Source organism: Convolutriloba macropyga, chromosome 4 (assembly GCF_964194025.1).
Source record: "Convolutriloba macropyga chromosome 4, txConMacr16.3, whole genome shotgun sequence".
In the NCBI taxonomy this organism is placed as follows: Eukaryota; Metazoa; Xenacoelomorpha; order Acoela; family Convolutidae; genus Convolutriloba; species Convolutriloba macropyga.
In genome coordinates, this window is record NC_134471.1 from 17077472 (window position 1) to 17097027 (window position 19556).

The 19556-nt window shown below is 33.3% G+C and overlaps 1 protein-coding gene across 2 annotated transcripts in view; it reads left to right on the forward strand.

Annotated features, from left to right (window-relative positions):
* The window catches only part of LOC142337487 (alkyldihydroxyacetonephosphate synthase, peroxisomal-like), an 86601-nt gene that overhangs the window by 58240 nt on the left and 8805 nt on the right, over positions 1 to 19556 (forward strand). For both annotated transcript variants that reach the window (XM_075386742.1, XM_075386743.1), the window contains exons 4-8: positions 73 to 150; positions 494 to 642; positions 1017 to 1097; positions 5980 to 6105; positions 6617 to 6670. In XM_075386742.1, coding sequence (XP_075242857.1) covers positions 73 to 150; positions 494 to 642; positions 1017 to 1097; positions 5980 to 6105; positions 6617 to 6670 — 488 coding nt within the window. The remainder of the gene's footprint in view (positions 1 to 72; positions 151 to 493; positions 643 to 1016; positions 1098 to 5979; positions 6106 to 6616; positions 6671 to 19556) is intronic.

The following is a 19556-nucleotide window of genomic DNA, read 5'->3' on the forward strand; positions in this document are numbered from 1 at the left end:
AATTGAATGTTTGCGCGAAAGAAAAGCGCTAGCTACCCTGTTTCATGATGGCACCACATACTTGTGTTTCAGGTCACTGTGTTCAAGAAATTGGTGCTCTGAGATTTGGAATTCTTCCTGACAGAGTTGTTGACGCCGTCTTATGGCCAAGTTAGATCTTCTTTTGTATCTCCTTACAACCGAGGTTGCATGAGGGCCTCAACAAGGTGCAATCTGGTGTTATCAAAATTAGTGGTAACAAAACAAACACCCTACCACCAACGCTTCCCCCCTCCCCGGAAAAAGCTGTTGAGTAGAATCGGAACTTAACCTTGCGTGAAATAAAGGAATGAAAAGTTGGTTAAAAAAACAGACACCTTGGGGAATGTGAAGACAACGTTGTTGACGAAATTATACCTAGAGTACAATCTGATCTTGCCACATTTTAATGTATAGAATTTGATTTTGATCGGGGGGATTATTTGCGCTAAAATGAAGCTGAAATTAATTTTAGGTAGCGAAGAAGACGTGGTGAAGATAGTTGAAGCCGCCAAGAAGTTCAATGTCTGTTTATTACCTTTTGGAGGCGGAACTAATGTCTCCCTGGCACTCCAGATGGGAAAAGAGGAGAGAATGCTGTGCTCTGTCGATACCTCACAAATGGTATCCTGTCAAGATATATTTAATGTGAAATATATGTGTAATATGCATATATGGGGACTGAACTTTTTAATTTTGTTGTAAGATGCTTTATGGCTTTCGCGGTGGTAAATTGAAACTGCTGATATCTCATTTTACTTGTTGGATTTTTGTATTGAAACCGAAACTGTGTGAGTCATGACACGGGGTTTTTCAGATTTGGTATTAATCTTCATAAAATATCAATTGGTACTTGCAAGCTGTTGTAATCAAATGCAATAGTTCCCCCGGTTGCTTTTGACAAAGGATCGTTTCAACTTTTTTCTGGTGCATTTTTGTTGTTGAAAGAGAGTATAAAAATTTGGAGGCGGATGGATCAAAGGATCCCATGTGTTTAGAACAAGATAGTTTGGATCGACGAGGACAATCTGCTGGCCAGGTTCCAGAGTGGTATCACCGGACTGGACCTAGAGAATGATGTTAGTAATTTTTACAAAAAGTTTCCTCAATCGATATGTTTTGCAGAGAGAGATATGGGTACCAATAAAAAGCCCTCGAAAACTAACTGTAGATCGTTAGAGATTCTTATTTTTTCTTGCTTCTCACGTTAGTTACTGATATTATAGACGGTAAAGCAGATCAAAACATTAATTGTGAGAAAGCCTCTTAAAATGAGCGGAAAAATGAGTTTTGAATTGTTTTCCTTTTATCAGCAGTTGACGAATATGTTCCTGCGGATGTCTTCAGTTTTATTGTTTACAAAGGGGGTGAACTGCTTTGAGTTTTCCAGAAATTTCGCCTTAACTTTGTTAGAAATGGAGATATGTTTGTGCTAGGCGGCTTGGCCTTTCTTTCTCCTGACATAATCGAAAATTTTTCTTATCCTAAAAAATTAAAAATTGAACCATATGAAAGCTCATTTAAAACAGATTTCAACCAGCTTACTTGTTTGCTGGTATTACTTTGACATTTTTTAATGATAATTTGCCGATTAGTTTTTTCATACAAGGCCAGAAGCAATATTTGGGTAAAATTCAATTAAGCTCAGATGCTCAATTTTTATTTTCATGTTCGTTGTTTAGAAAAAATGTAGGTGCCTAATAAACGGTTTCGAGTTCTTATCATTAAAGAGTTTTTTTGCAAAAAAGATTTGTATTTGTAGAAATGAGCTATGACCACAAAAAACATTGATTGGTAAACAGATTTGACCAAAATTTGGTCGAATTTTTTTTACCTCGGTACTTTTTGTTGGGGAATTGCCTTTCAAGTGTTCAAATAATGGGAACATTAAGAATTTATTTTTATGAAAATACGTATTGGCTGTCATTGTAAATGTCTACATTTAATAATTTTTTTGCTCGTTGATTTGATGGTATTTTGAAATTTTTTTGTACTAGAAATAAAAAAGCTGAGCAATTTTTTTTGATAAATTAAAGATGAGATCAACTTTACAATTGTTATATTTAATTTAGCTCTCATATTTTCAGAATCAGTAGGAGAGCAAACACTGTCATTCAAAAAAAACAAATAATTTTGTTCTCATAAGTAAGAACTTTTTATCAGAATTGTTAAAAAATTGTTTTAGGTTTCGGAGATATGTTGGGAGAAAAAGACTTTGCTGCGTAAAAACATTGTAAAAAGATTGTGCAAGAAATATGGATAATAAATATTTAGTTGCTTTCTTTTATTAAAAGGCGCAAAGCGATAGCTGGGGATATCATTTTTACGACCATATGACGTCAACAATCACTTCAAATCTGCTTTTTCATTTGGTCATACAATTTCAACTGAATTGCGTGCGTGACGGCATCTGTCATTTTTCCCCCTCCTAGTAGAGCGAGTTTCTTGTTCATTCACGTATTAAAATTTTTGGTCATACGTGACTTACCTCAACTTTCAAAAATGGCTTCATCGCTCTGAATTTGACTTTTCTTTTTTTTAAATTAAAGAGATAAGGTCAAGTGAATGCGTGTCGCTGTATTTGCAGATTATTTGAGAGGAACTAATAGAAGCAACAACAGATTCCTAATATAACATATCAGCATTTAATAAAAAGAGGTTTCTTTTTTGATCTGTTTCTTTTACTATCTTGTTGACACTGCAGATCTACAAAGCTGTTGCGGCTCTTTTCTGGCAATATGTCGGCTATGTTTTAAATTTGTGAGAAATTGAAAGTGTTTTCATACCTTTGTGAGCTAGCTCTGTCTGCTTTGAAAATAAATTTTTGTTAGCGATCAGGGAATTTTTGGTAGTCGAAAGCAAGGGGCTCAGGTTCTTGAAAGTATTGAATATTAAGTCTTACTTGCTGTTTTTTTGCCGTGGACTTATCTTCCGTTTATTGGCTAAATTTGAAATCCAACACCAACTTAGACCCAAACAATAATTTTCTTGATGTTTTTAATAGCTGCACAGCGATAGCTTGGGCTATTATTGGCATTCTCTTGGTTTTTTTTTATTTCGTCGTCGCGATTTTTGTTACGACCATATGACGTCACAACCACTTCACATCTGCTTTTTGTTCTTTCGTTCATGCAATTTCAAGTGAAGTGCGTGTGTGACGTCATTTTTCGCACTTAGTGGGGCGAGTTTTTTTGTTCGTTCGGGTGATTAAATTGTTGGTCACACTTGACTTACCTCACTCTCAAAAATGACTCCTCGCTTTGAAATTGTTTTTTATTTACTTTAATTCGAAGAGATCAGGTCAAATGGGTGTGTGTCACTCTAAAAGTTTATTTGAGAGCAGCTAATAGAGGCAGCAATAACTTATCTAATTGTAGTGGTTTTCTGATTGAATTTGAGCATTCTTTTTTGAAAAGTTTAATTTAGTTTCTAAGATTGTTATCTGCCGTTTGCTTTCGCGAATTTTTTGAGGTTAGAATCATAAATTATTTGAGGGCAATTGATAGCTCTGTCAGTATTTCAACCTATTATTATTTTGATCATCCTAATTATTTTGGACTTTCTAACGTTACCAAACGTTTTCAATAGTATAAAATTTTGCTGCATTTTGTTTCTCTTGGTGACAGTGGTGTAAATTTCACCAATTTTTGGAACAGACCTGGGGAGGTAATGAGTTAATGGTTTAATGCAAAATTTAATGGCTTCAGCTTCAGTTTTGGTTTCTTTGTGAAGTTTTGACACATCGAGTCGATTCCGGAATTCTTCCGGCTATGTTTTTTATTTCAAGGTTTTTTACGATCATATGACGTCACAAACATTTCAAATCTGCTTTTTGTTCATTTGTTCATGCAATTTTAACTGAAGTGCGTGAGTGACTTCTTTTTTCGCTCTTAAGGGAGCGAGTTTTTTGTTCGTTCGCGCGATTAAATTTTTGGTCACACTTGACTTACCTCACTCTCAAAAATGACTCCTCTTTAAAATTGTTTTTTATTTACTTTAATTCAAAGAGATAAGGTCAAATGGGTGTGTGTCACTCTAATTGACGGTTATTTGAGAGCAGCTAATAGAAGCACTGAAAACTTATACAGATTTTAAATCAAAATACAACATATCAGCCTTCAATGAAAAGACGAATTTTTTTGGTCCTTTTTATTGATTTTTTTGAGATTGCAGATCTACGAATCTGTTGCGGCTATTTTCTGGCAATCTAACAGCTATGTTTTTGAATAGGTGACCTCTGATGTTTTAAAATAGGTGACCTATTTTTGTTAAAGTTATATTTCTTCTATTTTCAGTTAATTGTTTTGCGATACCAATTTATTTAGCGCCAAAGGTTGCAACGCTTTCTCATTATAATTTGTTAAAACCTTAATTATAAGTCGCTGTGGCAACCATTTTTTTCTAAATTAAGAGCTTTATTGAGAATCTCCGGTACCAGCGAGCGCACTAACATGAAATTGCTTTTAAAAAAAATTGTACTGCTTTCCAAGCATTTTGATTTAATTTTCATGCTGCATTGATAATTTGTCCTTTTGAGCTCAAATAAAAGATTTTGTTTAAAAGCTCTGATTCGTAGTCAGAACTAACATGAATATGACAAAGAAAGTTCAATATAAACAGCTAGTTTTCGATTCGTTGTGCGCCTTTTAAAACGAAGTAATGTATTTTCATATCTTGTTCTCGTTTGGGTGCTGTGAGTTTCTAAATTCATTAAAAAGATAGAAAATTATTGATTATGATTTCTTTTCGCTTTTTTAATGACTTTGAGCTTTTTTAATGACTTTAACCTCCGCATTTGTAATACTCAAGCGAAAATCGTTAGTCCTGTGGCTCTATATGATGTATTCAACCGGCGAGATCCGTCTAAACTATTTTCTTACAATTTGACTTTTTTGCCATTGCTGTGATGGTGCTCGAGAGTTTTTCATTTTGAAGCGTTCAGTTATTTTCTATGCAGAAAGTACCAATACATGTTTTTATGAGCCTATGTTTGATAGATCAGCGTTGGAACATAGAACAACATATGCACTTATGGTGTCAAATATATGAAAGTTATCAAAATTTACCGCCTTTCGAAATGATTCGCCACCTTTCATTCATGCGTTGAATGATTCGAATAGAAAACACATTGGAAAATCAGACGGCTTTTTCTTCAAGTTACAAAGATTTCAAAATCAAAGCCTAAGAAGTTAATGGACTTAAATAGTTATATAAGGTCATTGAAGAACAGATTTAGGAAACTATTAAAATGTTGAATATCAAAAATTTATGGTTTTAGTTGTATTCAATGACTGTTTATTGTATTTATTTTATTTTATTCGCAAATCTATTTATTGTGTCTATTTTATTCTTTTCGAAAATCTAGGGAAAACAAGCGATATGAAAATACATTTTCGATGCTGTAGGAATCAAATATTAGCTTCTATGTTAATTTGGTTGTTGCAAGGTTAATATTGGTTGTTGCAACTTTCTGTGCAACACACCGTACTACACGAACCCTCTTGTACGTATTTATTTTCATTTTGGTTAATAATAATTGATTACTTACTTTCTGGGAATCGAACATTTTTTCCGAAAAACTGATTATTCTCAAGTTGTATAAAATGTCACTATAGCACATTTTTGAGACCAAGAAGATAGATCATTGTAGAGCTGTAATATTGTAAACTGGCAATGAAGCTTGAAGTTTTACGATAGTATGCAATAATTTAAATTCTTTTTGAAATTTTATTCTTCGAAATTCAAGTCTTTTGAAATTTCGAAACCGCAAGCCGATTAAAGTTAATTTTTTTTGGAAAGTAGTTTTACAGAACTTGCGCTTTGCGAAAGTAGCTCGGTTTCGTAGTTAAATGAATGTTGCTTTTGATCAATCCTTCATCAGTTGTTTCTTTTGGTACTATTTTTTGCAAGACAGGTTGTCGGTTGTGTCTTGCAAGTCAGCCTCTTTTTTCTTTATTATAGCTGCGCAAACGTGGTTATACAGTGGGACACGAGCCAGACTCATTTGAATTCTCTACTCTCGGAGGATGGGTTTCCACCAGGGCCTCAGGAATGAAGAAGAACACTTACGGCAACATAGAAGACCTCGTGAGTAGTATTAGTTCAACTCAGTAGTTTCTGATCCAGGAGGAAATTGCTTTTGTATATGATGTTTTAGACGTCGAATTTCGTGACTTCTAAAAATCACTTTTACGCAACTCGATGTTATTGTTCGGAAAAGTGATAAATTACGTGCGTACTAGATGCTCCAGATGAGCCAAATTTAAAATTGATCCTCGATTCTGTTCAGCTTGCACTGTCTTCGCCATTCATATTGATGCATAGCGAGAGATTGGACAGTAGCTATGAAAGCATTCCAGTGCTGGTAAAGTAAAACATTTAAGTAAAGTATGAAACGTAGGGAAGAATTCTAAATGATTGTGAATGTTAAGTTTAAAGTAAACTTTTAGAGGATGCTACGTAATGTTTTTTATGGAAACTACTGGACGGTTTGTTTAAGTCATAACAAGAGACAACGAGCGAATTAATGAAAATAATTTTTAATTGAATCGCCGTAAAGTTTGGATTGGGTTTCGATTGAGGGATAATTGTTGTTTAGATTGTGAACGTCACTATCATCACACCAGTCGGAAAGTTCCAGAAAAATTATCAGGTAATCATTTGATACGTAAATGTACTGAGTACTTTTTCTTGATTGTGAATGTTGAAGTGACATGTAATTATTTGACACAACGCTTTCAAGTATATAACACAGAAAGTGTATATTCGACTACGGTTTTTGAGGCATCGAGTTAGTACTTGATCCCAACGAGGGTGCAGATTTAAAACATTTAAGTGTCCGAGAACATGGGTTTTGTGTGCTTAAATTCACAAGCGTATGAGCTTTTTGTGCACGAATTCATATCTGATTGGTTTAGTGGACGTTATCCTTCCTATATATTAAACGCGTGAGCTCTAAAGTGGGACAAAATTTTTGCATGTTTAAGGGGCCTCTCGAAGCGCATGTTTAAGAGCCGCATTGAGTAGCATGTTTAAGTGAACATATCGAGAGAGGTCAATGACCTAAAAGGCTCAAAGTAGATGGGTGAGACTCGAACCCGGGACAAAAGACTGTTAGTCAGGTGCAGTTACCACGAGGCTAAGTGGGCTTAAAAGTATGCTCGCCCAGAGGGAGGATTTACTGTCCTGGGTACTACGTGTTTCTTAAATTCTCTCGAACTAAGTTTGAAGTTCTTATTGTAAACGTGTGTTTTTCTGCAAAGTTTTAGTTTTACAGATTCTGCCCTAATCAAGGACAATCTTAGCTTTCAAGTAATCTTTTCACGCTTTACTTTTTGATTTTTGTGTGATCTCAAATGCTCTCAATCTGAAATATGTTATTGATACGATATAAGCAATTGTGAGAAACGGTGGTTTGTAGTCGTTATAGTGCGGTTGGTAAGATGGAGGACTGCTATTCTGAGGGGCAAGGGATCGAATCCGTGCCGGGTACCCTCATTTTTTTTTCTCACTTCCTTTTCTCACTTTCTTTTCTCACTTTCTTTTCTCGCTTTCATTTCTCACTTTCTTTTTTCACTTTCTTTTCTCACTTTGTCTTCTCAGTTTTCCTTCCTTTCCTTTTTCACTTTCTTTTCTCAATTTCTTTTCTCACTTTCTTTTCTCACTTTCTTTTCTCACTTCCTTTTCTCACTTTCTTTTCTTGCTTTCTTTTCTCACTTTCTTTTTCACTTTCTTTTCTCACTTTCTTTTCTCACTTTGTCTTCTCACTTTTCCTTCCTCTCTTTCACTTTTTTGTCACTTTCTTTTCTCACATTCGTTTCTCACTTTCTTTTCTCACTTTCTTTTCTCACTGTCTTTTTTTCGCTTTTTTGTCACTTTCTTTTCTCATTTTCTTTTTTCGCTTTCTGTTCTCACGTTCTCTTCTCACTTTGTCTTCTCACTTTCCCTTCCTTTCTTTTTTTCACTTTCTTTTCTTTTTTTCACTTTATTTTCTTACTATCTTTTCTCACTTTCTTTTCTCACTTTCTTTTCTCACTTTCTTTTCTCACTTTGTCTTCTCACTTTTCCTTCCTTTCTCTTTTCACTTTCTTTTCTCAATTTCTTTTCTCACTTTCTTTTCTCACTTTCGTTTCTCACTTTCTTTTGTCACTTTCTTTTCTCACTTTCTTTTCTCACTTTCTTTTTCACTTTTTTTTCTCACTTTCTTTTCTCACTTTGTCTTCTCACTTTTCCTTCCTTTCTCTTTTCACTTTCTTTTCTCAATTTCTTTTCTCACATTCGTTTCTCACTTTCTTTTCTTACTTTCTTTTCTCACTTTGTTTTCTCGCTTTCTGTTCTCACTTCCCTTTCTCACTTTCTTTTCTCACTTTCTCTTCTCGCTTTCTCACTTTGTCTTCTCACTTTCCCTTCCTTTCTTTTTTTCACTTTCTTTTCTCACTATCTCTTCTCACTATCTTTTCTCACTTTCTTTTCTCACTTTCTTTTCTCACCTTGTCTTCTCACTTTTCCTTCCTCTCTTTCACTTTTTTGTCACTTTCTTTTCTCACATTCGTTTCTCACTTTCTTTTCTCACTTTCTTTTCTCAATTTTTTTCTCGCTTTCTTTTCTCACTTTGTGTTCACTTTCTTTTCTCACTTTCTTTTCTCACCTTGTCTTCTCACTTTTCCTTCCCGTCTTTTTTCACTTTTTTGTCACTTTCTTTTCTCACATTCGTTTCTCACTTTCTGTTCTCACTTTCTTTTCTCACTTTATTTTTTCGCCTTCTTTTCTCACTTTCTTTTCTCACTTTCTTTTCTCACTTTCTTTTCTCACTTTCTTTTCTCACTTTCTTTTCTCACTTTCTTTTCTCGCTTTCTGTTCTCACTTTCTTTTCTCACTTTCTTTTCTCACTTTCTCTTCTCGCTTTCTTTTCTCACTTTCTCACCTTGTCTTCTCACTTTTCCTTCCTCTCTTTCACTTTTTTGTCACTTTCTTTTCTCACATTCGTTTCTCACTTTCTTTTCTCACTTTCTTTCCTATTTTTTTTGCTTTCATTTCTCACTTTCTTTTCTTACTATCTTTTCTCACTTTCTTTTCTCACTTTTTTTTCTCACCTTGTCTTCTCACTTTTCCTTCCTATCTTTCACTTTTTTGTCACTTTCTTTTCTCACATTCGTTTCTCACTTTCTTTTCTCACTTTCTTTTCTCAATTTTTTTCTCGCTTTCTTTTCTCACTTTGTGTTCACTTTCTTTTCTCACTTTCTTTTCTCACTTGCTTTTCTCACTTTCTTTTCTCACCTTGTCGTCTCACTTTTCCTTCCCCTCTTTTTTCACTTTTTTGTCACTTTCTTTTCTCACATTCGTTTCTCACTTTCTTTTCTCACTTTCTTTTCTCGCTTTATTTTTTCGCTTTCTTTTCTCGCTTTCTTTTCTCACTTTCTTTTCTCACTTTCTTTTCTCACTTTCTTTTCTCGCTTTCTGTTCTCACTTTCTTTTCTCACTTTCTTTTCTCACTTTCTCTTCTCGCTTTCTTTTCTCACTTTCTCACCTTGTCTTCTCACTTTTCATTCCTCTCTTTCACTTTTTTGTCACTTTCTTTTCTCACATTCGTTTCTCACTTTCTTTTCTCACTTTCTTTTCTATCTTTTTTTGCTTTCATTTCTCACTTTCTTTTCTTACTATCTTTTCTCACTTTCTTTTCTCACTTTCTTTTCTCACTTTCCTTTCTCACTTTCTTTTCTCACTTTCTTTTCTCACTTTCTTTTCTCACTTTGTTCTCTCACTTTGTTTTCCCACTTTCTTTTCTCACTTTCTTTTCTCACTTTCTTTTCTCACTTTCTTTTCTCACTTTCTCTTCTCGCTTTCTTTTCTCACTTTCTCACCTTGTCTTCTCACTTTTCATTCCTCTCTTTCACTTTTTTGTCACTTTCTTTTCTCACATTCGTTTCTCACTTTCTTTTCTCACTTTCTTTTCTATCTTTTTTTGCTTTCATTTCTCACTTTCTTTTCTTACTATCTTTTCTCACTTTCTTTTCTCACTTTCTTTTCTCACTTTCCTTTCTCACTTTCTTTTCTCACTTTCTTTTCTCACTTTCTTTTCTCACTTTGTTCTCTCACTTTGTTTTCCCACTTTCTTTTCTCACTTTCGTTTCTCACTTTGTTTTCTCACTTTCTTTTCTCACTTTCCTTTCTCACTTTCTTTTCTCACTTTCTTTTCTCACTTTCTTTTCTCACTTTGTTCTCTCACTTTGTTTTCCCACTTTCTTTTCTCACTTTCGTTTCTCACTTTCTTTTCTTACTATCTTTTCTCACTTTCTTTTCTCACTTTCTTTTCTCACTTTCCTTTCTCACTTTCTTTTCTCACTTTCTTTTCTCACTTTCTTTTCTCACTTTGTTCTCTCACTTTGTTTTCCCACTTTCTTTTCTCACTTTCGTTTCTCACTTTCTTTTCTCACTTTCTTTTCTCACTTTCTTTTCTCGCTTTCTGTTCTCACTTTCTTTTCTCACTTTCTTTTCTCACTTTCTCTTCTCGCTTTCTTTTCTCACTTTCTCACCTTGTCTTCTCACTTTTCATTCCTCTCTTTCACTTTTTTGTCACTTTCTTTTCTCACATTCGTTTCTCACTTTCTTTTCTCACTTTCTTTTCTATCTTTTTTTGCTTTCATTTCTCACTTTCTTTTCTTACTATCTTTTCTCACTTTCTTTTCTCACTTTCTTTTCTCACTTTCTTTTCTCACTTTCCTTTCTCACTTTCTTTTCTCACTTTCTTTTCTCACTTTCTTTTCTCACCTTGTCTTCTCACTTTTCCTTCCTCTCCTTTTTCACTTTTTTGTCACTTTCTTTTCTCACATTCGTTTCTCACTTTATTTTTTCGCTTTATTTTTTCGCTTTCTTTTCTCACTTTCTTTTCTCGCTTTCTTTTCTCACTTTCTTTTCTCACTTTCTTTTCTCACTTTCTTTTCTCGCTTTCTGTTCTCACTTTCTTTTCTCACTTTCTTTTCTCACTTTCTGATCTCGCTTTCTTTTCTCACTGTCTTCTCACTTTCCCTTCCTTTCTTTTTTTCACTTTTTTTTCGCACTATCTCTTCTCACTATCTTCTCTCTCTTTCTTTCCTCACCTTGTCTTCTCACTTTTCCTTCTTTTCTTTCACTTTTTTGTCACTTTCTTTTCTCACATTCGTTTCTCACTTTCTTTTCTCACTTTCTTTTCTCACTATCTTTTTTCCGCTTTCATTTCTCACTTTCTTTTCTCACTTTCTTTTCTCGCTTTCTTTTGTCACTTTCTTTTCTCATTTTCTTTTCTCACTTTCTCTTCTCACTTTGTCTTCTCACTTTCCCTTCCTTTCTTTTTTTCACTTTCTTTTCTTACTATCTTTTCTCACTTTCTTTTCTCAATTTCCTTTCTCACTTTCTTCTCTCACTCTTTTCTCACGTTCTTTCCTCACTTTCTTTTCTCACTTTCTTTTCCCACTTTCTTTTCTCACTTTGTTCTCTCACTTTGTTTTCTCACTTTGTTTTCTCACTGTGTTTTCTCGCTTTGTTTTCTCATTCTGTCTTAGTTTTTTCCTTTCTTTTCTCACTTTTCTCACTTCCTTTTCTCTTTTATTTCATTTTTTTCCTCATTCTCTTTTCTTCACTTTCTTTTCGTCGTTTTCTTCTCACTTTCTTTTCTCTCTTTGTTTTCTCACTTTGTCTTCTCACTTTTCCTTCCTTTCTTTTTTCACTTTCTTTTCTCAATTTCTTTTCTCACTATCTTTTTTTTCGCTTTCATTTCTCACTTTCTTTTCTCGCTTTCTTTTCTCACTTTCTTTTCTCACTTTCCTTTCTCACTTATTTTCTCACTTTCTTTTCTCACGTTCTTTTCTCACTTTCTTTTCTCACTTTGTTCTCTCACTTTGTTCTCTCACTTTGTTTTCTCACTTGGTTTTCTCACTGTTTTCTCAGGTTTTTCCTTTCTTTTCTCACTTTTCTCACTTCCTTTTCTCTTTCATTTCACTTTTTTCCTCATTCTCTTTTTTCACTTTCTTTTCGTCGTTTTCTTCTCACTTTCTTTTCTTATTTTGTTTTCTCACTTTCTTTTCTTTGTTTTCTCACTTCGTCTTCTCACTTTTCCTTCCTTTCTTTTTTCACTTTCTTTTCCCAATTTCTTTTCTCACTTTCTTTTCTCGCTTTCTTTTGTCACTTTCTTTTCTCATTTTCTTTTCTCACTTTCTCTTCTCACTTTGTCTTCTCACTTTCCCTTCCTTTCTTTTTTTCACTTTCTTTTCTTACTATCTTTTCTCACTTTCTTTTCTCAATTTCCTTTCTCACTTTCTTCTCTCACTCTTTTCTCACGTTCTTTTCTCACTTTCTTTTCTCACTTTCTTTTCTCACTTTGTTCTCACTTTGTTTTCTCACTTTGTTTTCTCACTGTGTTTTCTCGCTTTGTTTTCTCATTCTGTCTTAGTTTTTTCCTTTCTTTTCTCACTTTTCTCACTTCCTTTTCTCTTTTATTTCATTTTTTTCCTCATTCTCTTTTCTTCACTTTCTTTTCGTCGTTTTCTTCTCACTTTCTTTTCTCTCTTTGTTTTCTTACTTTGTCTTCTCACTTTTCCTTCCTTTCTTTTTTCACTTTCTTTTCTCAATTTCTTTTCTCACTATCTTTTTTTTCGCTTTCATTTCTCACTTTCTTTTCTCGCTTTCTTTTCTCACTTTCTTTTCTCACTTTCCTTTCTCACTTATTTTCTCACTTTCTTTTCTCACGTTCTTTTCTCACTTTCTTTTCTCACTTTGTTCTCTCACTTTGTTCTCTCACTTTGTTCTCTCACTTTGTTTTCTCACTTGGTTTTCACTGTTTTCTCAGGTTTTTCCTTTCTTTTCTCACTTTTCTCACTTCCTTTTCTCTTTCATTTCACTTTTTTTCCTCATTCTCTTTTTTCACTTTCTTTTCGTCGTTTTCTTCTCACTTTCTTTTCTCATTTTGTTTTCTCACTTTCTTTTCTCTCTTTGTTTTCTCACTTCGTCTTCTCACTTTTCCTTCCTTTCTTTTTTCACTTTCTTTTCCCAATTTCTTTTCTCACTTTCTTTTCTCGCTTTCTTTTGTCACTTTCTTTTCTCATTTTCTTTTCTCACTTTCTCTTCTCACTTTGTCTTCTCACTTTCCCTTCCTTTCTTTTTTTCACTTTCTTTTCTTACTATCTTTTCTCACTTTCTTTTCTCAATTTCCTTTCTCACTTTCTTCTCTCACTCTTTTCTCACGTTCTTTTCTCACTTTCTTTTCTCACTTTCTTTTCTCACTTTGTTCTCACTTTGTTTTCTCACTTTGTTTTCTCACTGTGTTTTCTCGCTTTGTTTTCTCATTCTGTCTTAGTTTTTTCCTTTCTTTTCTCACTTTTCTCACTTCCTTTTCTCTTTTATTTCATTTTTTTCCTCATTCTCTTTTCTTCACTTTCTTTTCGTCGTTTTCTTCTCACTTTCTTTTCTCTCTTTGTTTTCTCACTTTGTCTTCTCACTTTTCCTTCCTCTCTTTTTTTCACTTTCTTTTCTCAATTTCTTTTCTCACTATCTTTTTTTTCGCTTTCATTTCTCACTTTCTTTTCTCGCTTTCTTTTCTCACTTTCTTTTCTCACTTTCCTTTCTCACTTATTTTCTCACTTTCTTTTCTCACGTTCTTTTCTCACTTTCTTTTCTCACTTTGTTCTCTCACTTTGTTCTCTCACTTTGTTCTCTCACTTTGTTTTCTCACTTTGTTCTCTCACTTTGTTCTCTCACTTTGTTCTCTCACTTTGTTTTCTCACTTGGTTTTCTCACTGTTTTCTCAGGTTTTTCCTTTCTTTTCTCACTTTTCTCACTTCCTTTTCTCTTTCATTTCACTTTTTTTCCTCATTCTCTTTTTTCACTTTCTTTTCGTCGTTTTCTTCTCACTTTCTTTTCCCAATTTCTTTTCTCACTTTCTTTTCATACTGGTTTCTCACTTTCTTTTGTCACTTTCTTTTCTCACTTTCTTTTCGCATTTTCTTTTCTCGCTTTCTTTTCTCACTTTCTTTTCTCACTTTCTTTTCTCACTTTCTTTTCTCACCTTGTCTTCTCACTTTTTCTTCCTCTCTTTTTTCACTTTTTTGTCACTTCTCTCACATTCTTTTCTCACTTTTTTTTCTCACTTTCTTTTCTCACTTTCTTTTCTCGCTTTCTTTTCTCGCTTTCTGTTCTCACTTTCTCTTCTCATTTTGTCTTCTCACTTTCCCTTCCTTTCTTGTTTTCGTTTTCTTTTCTTACTATCTTTTCTCACTTTCTTTTCTCACTTTCTTTTCTCACTTTCTTTTCTCACTTTCTTTTCTCACTTTCCTTTCTCACTTTCTTTTCTCACTTTCTTTTCTCACGTTATTTTCTCACTTTCTTTTCTCACTTTTTTCACTTTCTTTTCGTTTTCGTTTCTCACTTTCTTTTCTCGCTTTTTTTTTCTCACTTTCTTTTCTCATTTTCATTTCTCACTTTGTTCTCTTACTTTTTTTCTCACTTTGTTTTCTCACTGTGTTTTCTCGCTTTGTTTTCTCACTCTGTCTTCTCAGTTTTTTTCCTTTCTTTTCTCACTTTTCTCACTTCCTTTTCTCTTTCATTTCTTCACTTTTTTCCTCATTCTCTTTTCTTCACTTTCTTTTCGTCGTTTTCTTTTCACTTTCTTTTGTTTTCTCACTTTCTTTTCTCTTTGTTTTCTCACTTTGTCTTCTCACTTTTCCTTCCTTTATTTTTTCACTTTCTTTTCTCAATTTCTGTTCTCACTTTCTCTTCTCATTTTGTCTTCTCACTTTCCCTTCCTTTCTTGTTTTCGTTTTCTTTTTTTTTACTATCTTTTCTCACTTTCTTTTCTCACTTTCTTTTCTCACTTTCTTTTCTCTCTTTCCTTTCTCACTTTATTTTCTCACTTTTTCTTTTCTCACGTTATGTTCTCACTTTCTTTTCTCACTTTTTCACTTTCTTTTCGTTTTCGTTTCTCACTTTCTTTTCTCGCTTTTTTTCTCACTTTCTTTTCTCATTTTCATTTTTCACTTTGTTCTCTCACTTTTTTCTCACTTTGTTTTCTCACTGTGTTTTCTCGCTTTGTTTTCTCACTCTGTGTTCTCAGTTTTTTCCTTTCTTTTCTCACTTTTCTCACTTCCTTTTCTCTTTCATTTCTTCACTTTTTTCCTCATTCTCTTTTCTTCACTTTCTTTTCGTCGTTTTCTTTTCACTTTCTTTTGTTTTCTCACTTTCTTTTCTCTTTGTTTTCTCACTTTGTCTTCTCACTTTTCCTTCCTTTCTTTTTTCACTTTCTTTTCTCAATTTCTTTTCTCACTTTCTTTTCTCACTTTTGTTTCTCACTTTCTTTTGTCACTTTTTTTTCTCACTTTCTTTTCTCAATTTTTTTTCTCAATTTCTTTTCTCACTTTCTTTTCACTTTCTTTTCTCTTTTTCTTTTCTCACCTTGTCTTCGCACTTTTTCTTCTCTCTTTTTTCACTTTTTATCACTTTCTTTTCTCACATTCATTTCTCACTTTCTTTTCTCACTTTCTTTTCTCACTTTCTTTTCTCACTTTCTTTTTTCGCTTTCATTTCTCACTTTCTTTTCTCGCTTTCTTTTCTCACTTTCTTTTCTCGCTTTCTTTTCTCGCTTTCTGTTCTCGCTTTCTTTTCTCACTTTCTTTTCTCACGTTGTCTTCTCACTTTCCCTTCCTTTTTTTCACTTTCTTTTCTCACGTTCTTTTCTCATCTTCTTTTCTCACTTTCCTTTCTTACTTTCTTTTCTCACTTTCTTTTCTCACGTTCTTTTCTCACTTTCTTTTCATTTTCTTTTCTCTCTTTTTTCACTTTCTTTTCGTTTTCGTTTCTCACTTTCTTTTCTCGCTTTTTTTTCTCACTTTCTTTTCTCATTTTCATTTCTCACTTTGTTCTCTCACTTTTTTTCTCACTTTGTTTTCTCACTATGTTTTCTCGCTTTGTTTTCTCACTCTGTGTTCTCAGTTTTTTTCCTTTCTTTTCTCACTTTTCTCACTTCCTTTTCTCTTTCATTTCTTCACTTTTTTTCCTCATTCTCTTTTCTTCACTTTCTTTTCGTCGTTTTCTTTTCACTTTCTTTTGTTTTCTCACTTTCTTTTCTCTTTGTTTTCTCACTTTGACTTCTCACTTTTTCTTCCTTTCTTTTTTCACTTTCTTTTCTCAATTTCTTTTCTCACTTTCTTTTCTCACTTTTGTTTCTCACTTTCTTTTGTCACTTTCTTTTCTCACTTTCTTTTCTCAATTTCTTTTCTCAATTTCTTTTCTCACTTTCTTTTCACTTTCTTTTCTCTTTTTCTTTTCTCACCTTGTCTTCGCACTTTTTCTTCCTCTTTTTTCACTTTTTTATCACTTTCTTTTCTCACATTCATTTCTCACTTTCTTTTCTCACATTCATTTCTCACTTTCTTTTCTCACTTTCTTTTCTCACTTTCTTTTTTCGCTTTCATTTCTCACTTTCTTTTCTCGCTTTCTTTTCTCACTTTCTTTTCTCACTTTCTTTTCTCGCTTTCTGTTCTCGCTTTCTTTTCTCACTTTCTTTTCTCACGTTGTCTTCTCACTTTCCCTTCCTTTTTTTCACTTTCTTTTCTCACGTTCTTTTCTCATCTTCTTTTCTCACTTTCCTTTCTTTCTTTCTTTTCTCACTTTCTTTTCACGTTCTTTTCTCACTTTCTTTTCTCACTTTCTTTTCATTTTCTTTTCTCTCTTTTTTCACTTTCTTTTCGTTTTCGTTTCTCACTTTCTTTTCTCGCTTTTTTTTCTCACTTTCTTTTCTCATTTTCATTTCTCTTTGTTTTCTCACTTTCTTTTCTCATTTTCATTTCTCTTTGTTTTCTCACTGTGTTTTCTCGCTTTGTTTTCTCACCGTCTTCTCATTTTTTTCCCTTTCTTTTCTCACTTTTCTCACTTCCTTTCCTCTTTCATTTTCTCACTTTTTTTCCTCATTCTCTTTTCTTCACTTTCTTTTCGTCGTTTTCTTTTCACTTTCTTTTGTTTTCTCACTTTCTTTTCTCTTTGTTTTCTCACTTCGTCTTCTCACTTTTCCTTCCTTTCTTTTTTCACTTTCTTTTCTCAATTTCTTTTCTCACTTTCTTTTCTCACTTTTGTTGCTCACTTTCTTTTGTCACTTTCTTTTCTCACTTTCTTTTCTCAATTTCTTTTCTCAATTTCTTTTCTCACTTTCTTTTCACTTTCTTTTCTCACTTTCTTTTCTCACCTTGTCTTCGCACTTTTTCTTCCTCTCTTTTTTCATTTTTTATCACTTTCTTTTCTCACATTCGTTTCTCACTTTCTTTTCTCACTTTCTTTTCTCACTTTCTTTTTTCGCTTTCATTTCTCGCTTTCTTTTCTCACTTTCTTTTCTCGCTTTCTGTTCTCACTTTCTTTTCTCGCTTTCTGTTCTCGCTTTCTTTTCTCACTTTCTTTTCTCACGTTGTCTTCTCAATTTCCCTTCCTTTTTTCACTTTCTTTTCTCACGTTCTTTTCTCATCTTCTTTTCTCGTTTTTTTTTCTCACTTTCTTTTCTCATTTTCTTTTCTCACGTTCTTTTCTCACTTTCTTTTCTCACTTTCTTTTCATTTTCTTTTCTCTTTTTTCACTTTCTTTTCGTTTTCGTTTCTCACTTTCTTTTCTCGCTTTTTTTCTCACTTTCTTTTCTCATTTTCATTTCTGTTTGTTTTCTCACTGTGTTTTCTCGCTTTGTTTTCTCACTCTGTCTTCTCATTTTTTTCCTTTCTTTTCTCACTTTTCTCACTTCCTTTTCTCTTTCATTTTCTCAATTTTTTTCCTCATTCTCTTTTCTTCACTTTCTTTTCGTCGTTTTCTTTTCACTTTCTTTTGTTTTCTCACTTTCTTTTCTCTTTGTTTTCTCACTTCGTCTTCTCACTTTTCCTTCCTTTCTTTTTTCACTTTCTTTTCTCAATTTCTTTTCTCACTTTCTTTTTTCGCTTTCATTTCTCACTTTCTTTTCTCGCTTTCTTTTCTCACTTTCTTTTCTCACTTTCTTTTCTCGCTTTCTGTTCTCGCTTTCTTTTCTCACGTTGTCTTCTCACTTTCCCTTCCTTTTTTTCACTTTCTTTTCTCACGTTCTTTTCTCATCTTCTTTTCTCACTTTCCTTTCTTACTTTCTTTTCTCACTTTCTTTTCTCACGTTCTTTTCTCACTTTCTTTTCTCACTTTCTTTTCATTTTCTTTTCTCTCTTTTTTCACTTTCTTTTCGTTTTCGTTTCTCCTTTTCTTTTCTCGCTTTTCTCACTTTCTTTTCTCATTTTCATTTCTCTTTGTTTTCTCACTGTGTTTTCTCGCTTTGTTTTCTCACTCTGTCTTCTCATTTTTTTCCTTTCTTTTCTCACTTTTCTCACTTCCTTTTCTCTTTCATTTTCTCACTTCTTTTCCTCATTCTCTTTTCTTCACTTTCTTTTCGTCGTTTTCTTTTCACTTTCTTTTGTTTTCTCACTTTCTTTTCTCTTTGTTTTCTCACTTCGTCTTCTCACTTTTCCTTCCTTTCTTTTTTCACTTTCTTTTCTCAATTTCTTTTCTTACTTTCTTTTCTCACTTTTGTTTCTCACTTTCTTTTGTCACTTTCTTTTCTCACTTTCTTTTCTCAATTTCTTTTCTCAATTTCTTTTCTCACTTTCTTTTCACTTTCTTTTCTCACTTTCTTTTCTCACCTTGTCTTCGCACTTTTTCCTCCTCTCTTTTTTCACTTTTTTATCACTTTCTTTTCTCACATTCGTTTCTCACTTTCTTTTCTCACTTTCTTTTCTCACTTTCTTTTTTCGCTTTCATTTCTCGCTTTCTTTTCTCACTTTCTTTTCTCGCTTTCTGTTCTCACTTTCTTTTCTCGCTTTCTGTTCTCGCTTTCTTTTCTCACTTTCTTTTCTCACGTTGTCTTCTCAATTTCCCTTCCTTTTTTTCACTTTCTTTTCTCACGTTCTTTTCTCATCTTCTTTTCTCGCTTTCTTTTCTCACTTTCTTTTCTCATTTTCATTTCTCACTTTGTTCTCTCACTGTGTCTTCTCGCTTTGTTTTCTCACTGTGTCTTCTCACTTTTTCCTTCCTTTTCTCACTTTCTTTTCTCTCTCATTTCTTCACTTTCTTTTCCTCATTCTCTTCACTTTCTTTTCGTCGTTTACTTCTCACTTTCGTTTCTCACTTTGTTTTCTCATCTTCTTTTCTCACTTTCCTTTCTTACTTTCTTTTCTCACTTTCTTTTCTCACCTTCTTTTCTCACTTTCTTTTCTCACTTTCTTTTCTCACTTTTTTTAGTTTCTTTTCTCACTTTTTTCACTTTCTTTTCGTTTTCGTTTCTCACTTTCTTTTCTCGCTTTCTTTTCTCACTTTCTTTTCTCATTTTCATTTCTCACTTTGTTCTCTCACTGTGTTTTCTCGCTTTGTTTTCTCACTCTGTCTTCTCACTTTTCCTTTCTTTTCTCACTTTCTTTTTTCTCTCATTTCTTCACTTTCTTTTCCTCATTCTCTTCACTTTCTTTTCGTCGTTTTCTTCTCACTTTCGTTTCTCACTTTGTTTTCTCACTTTCTTTTCTCACTTT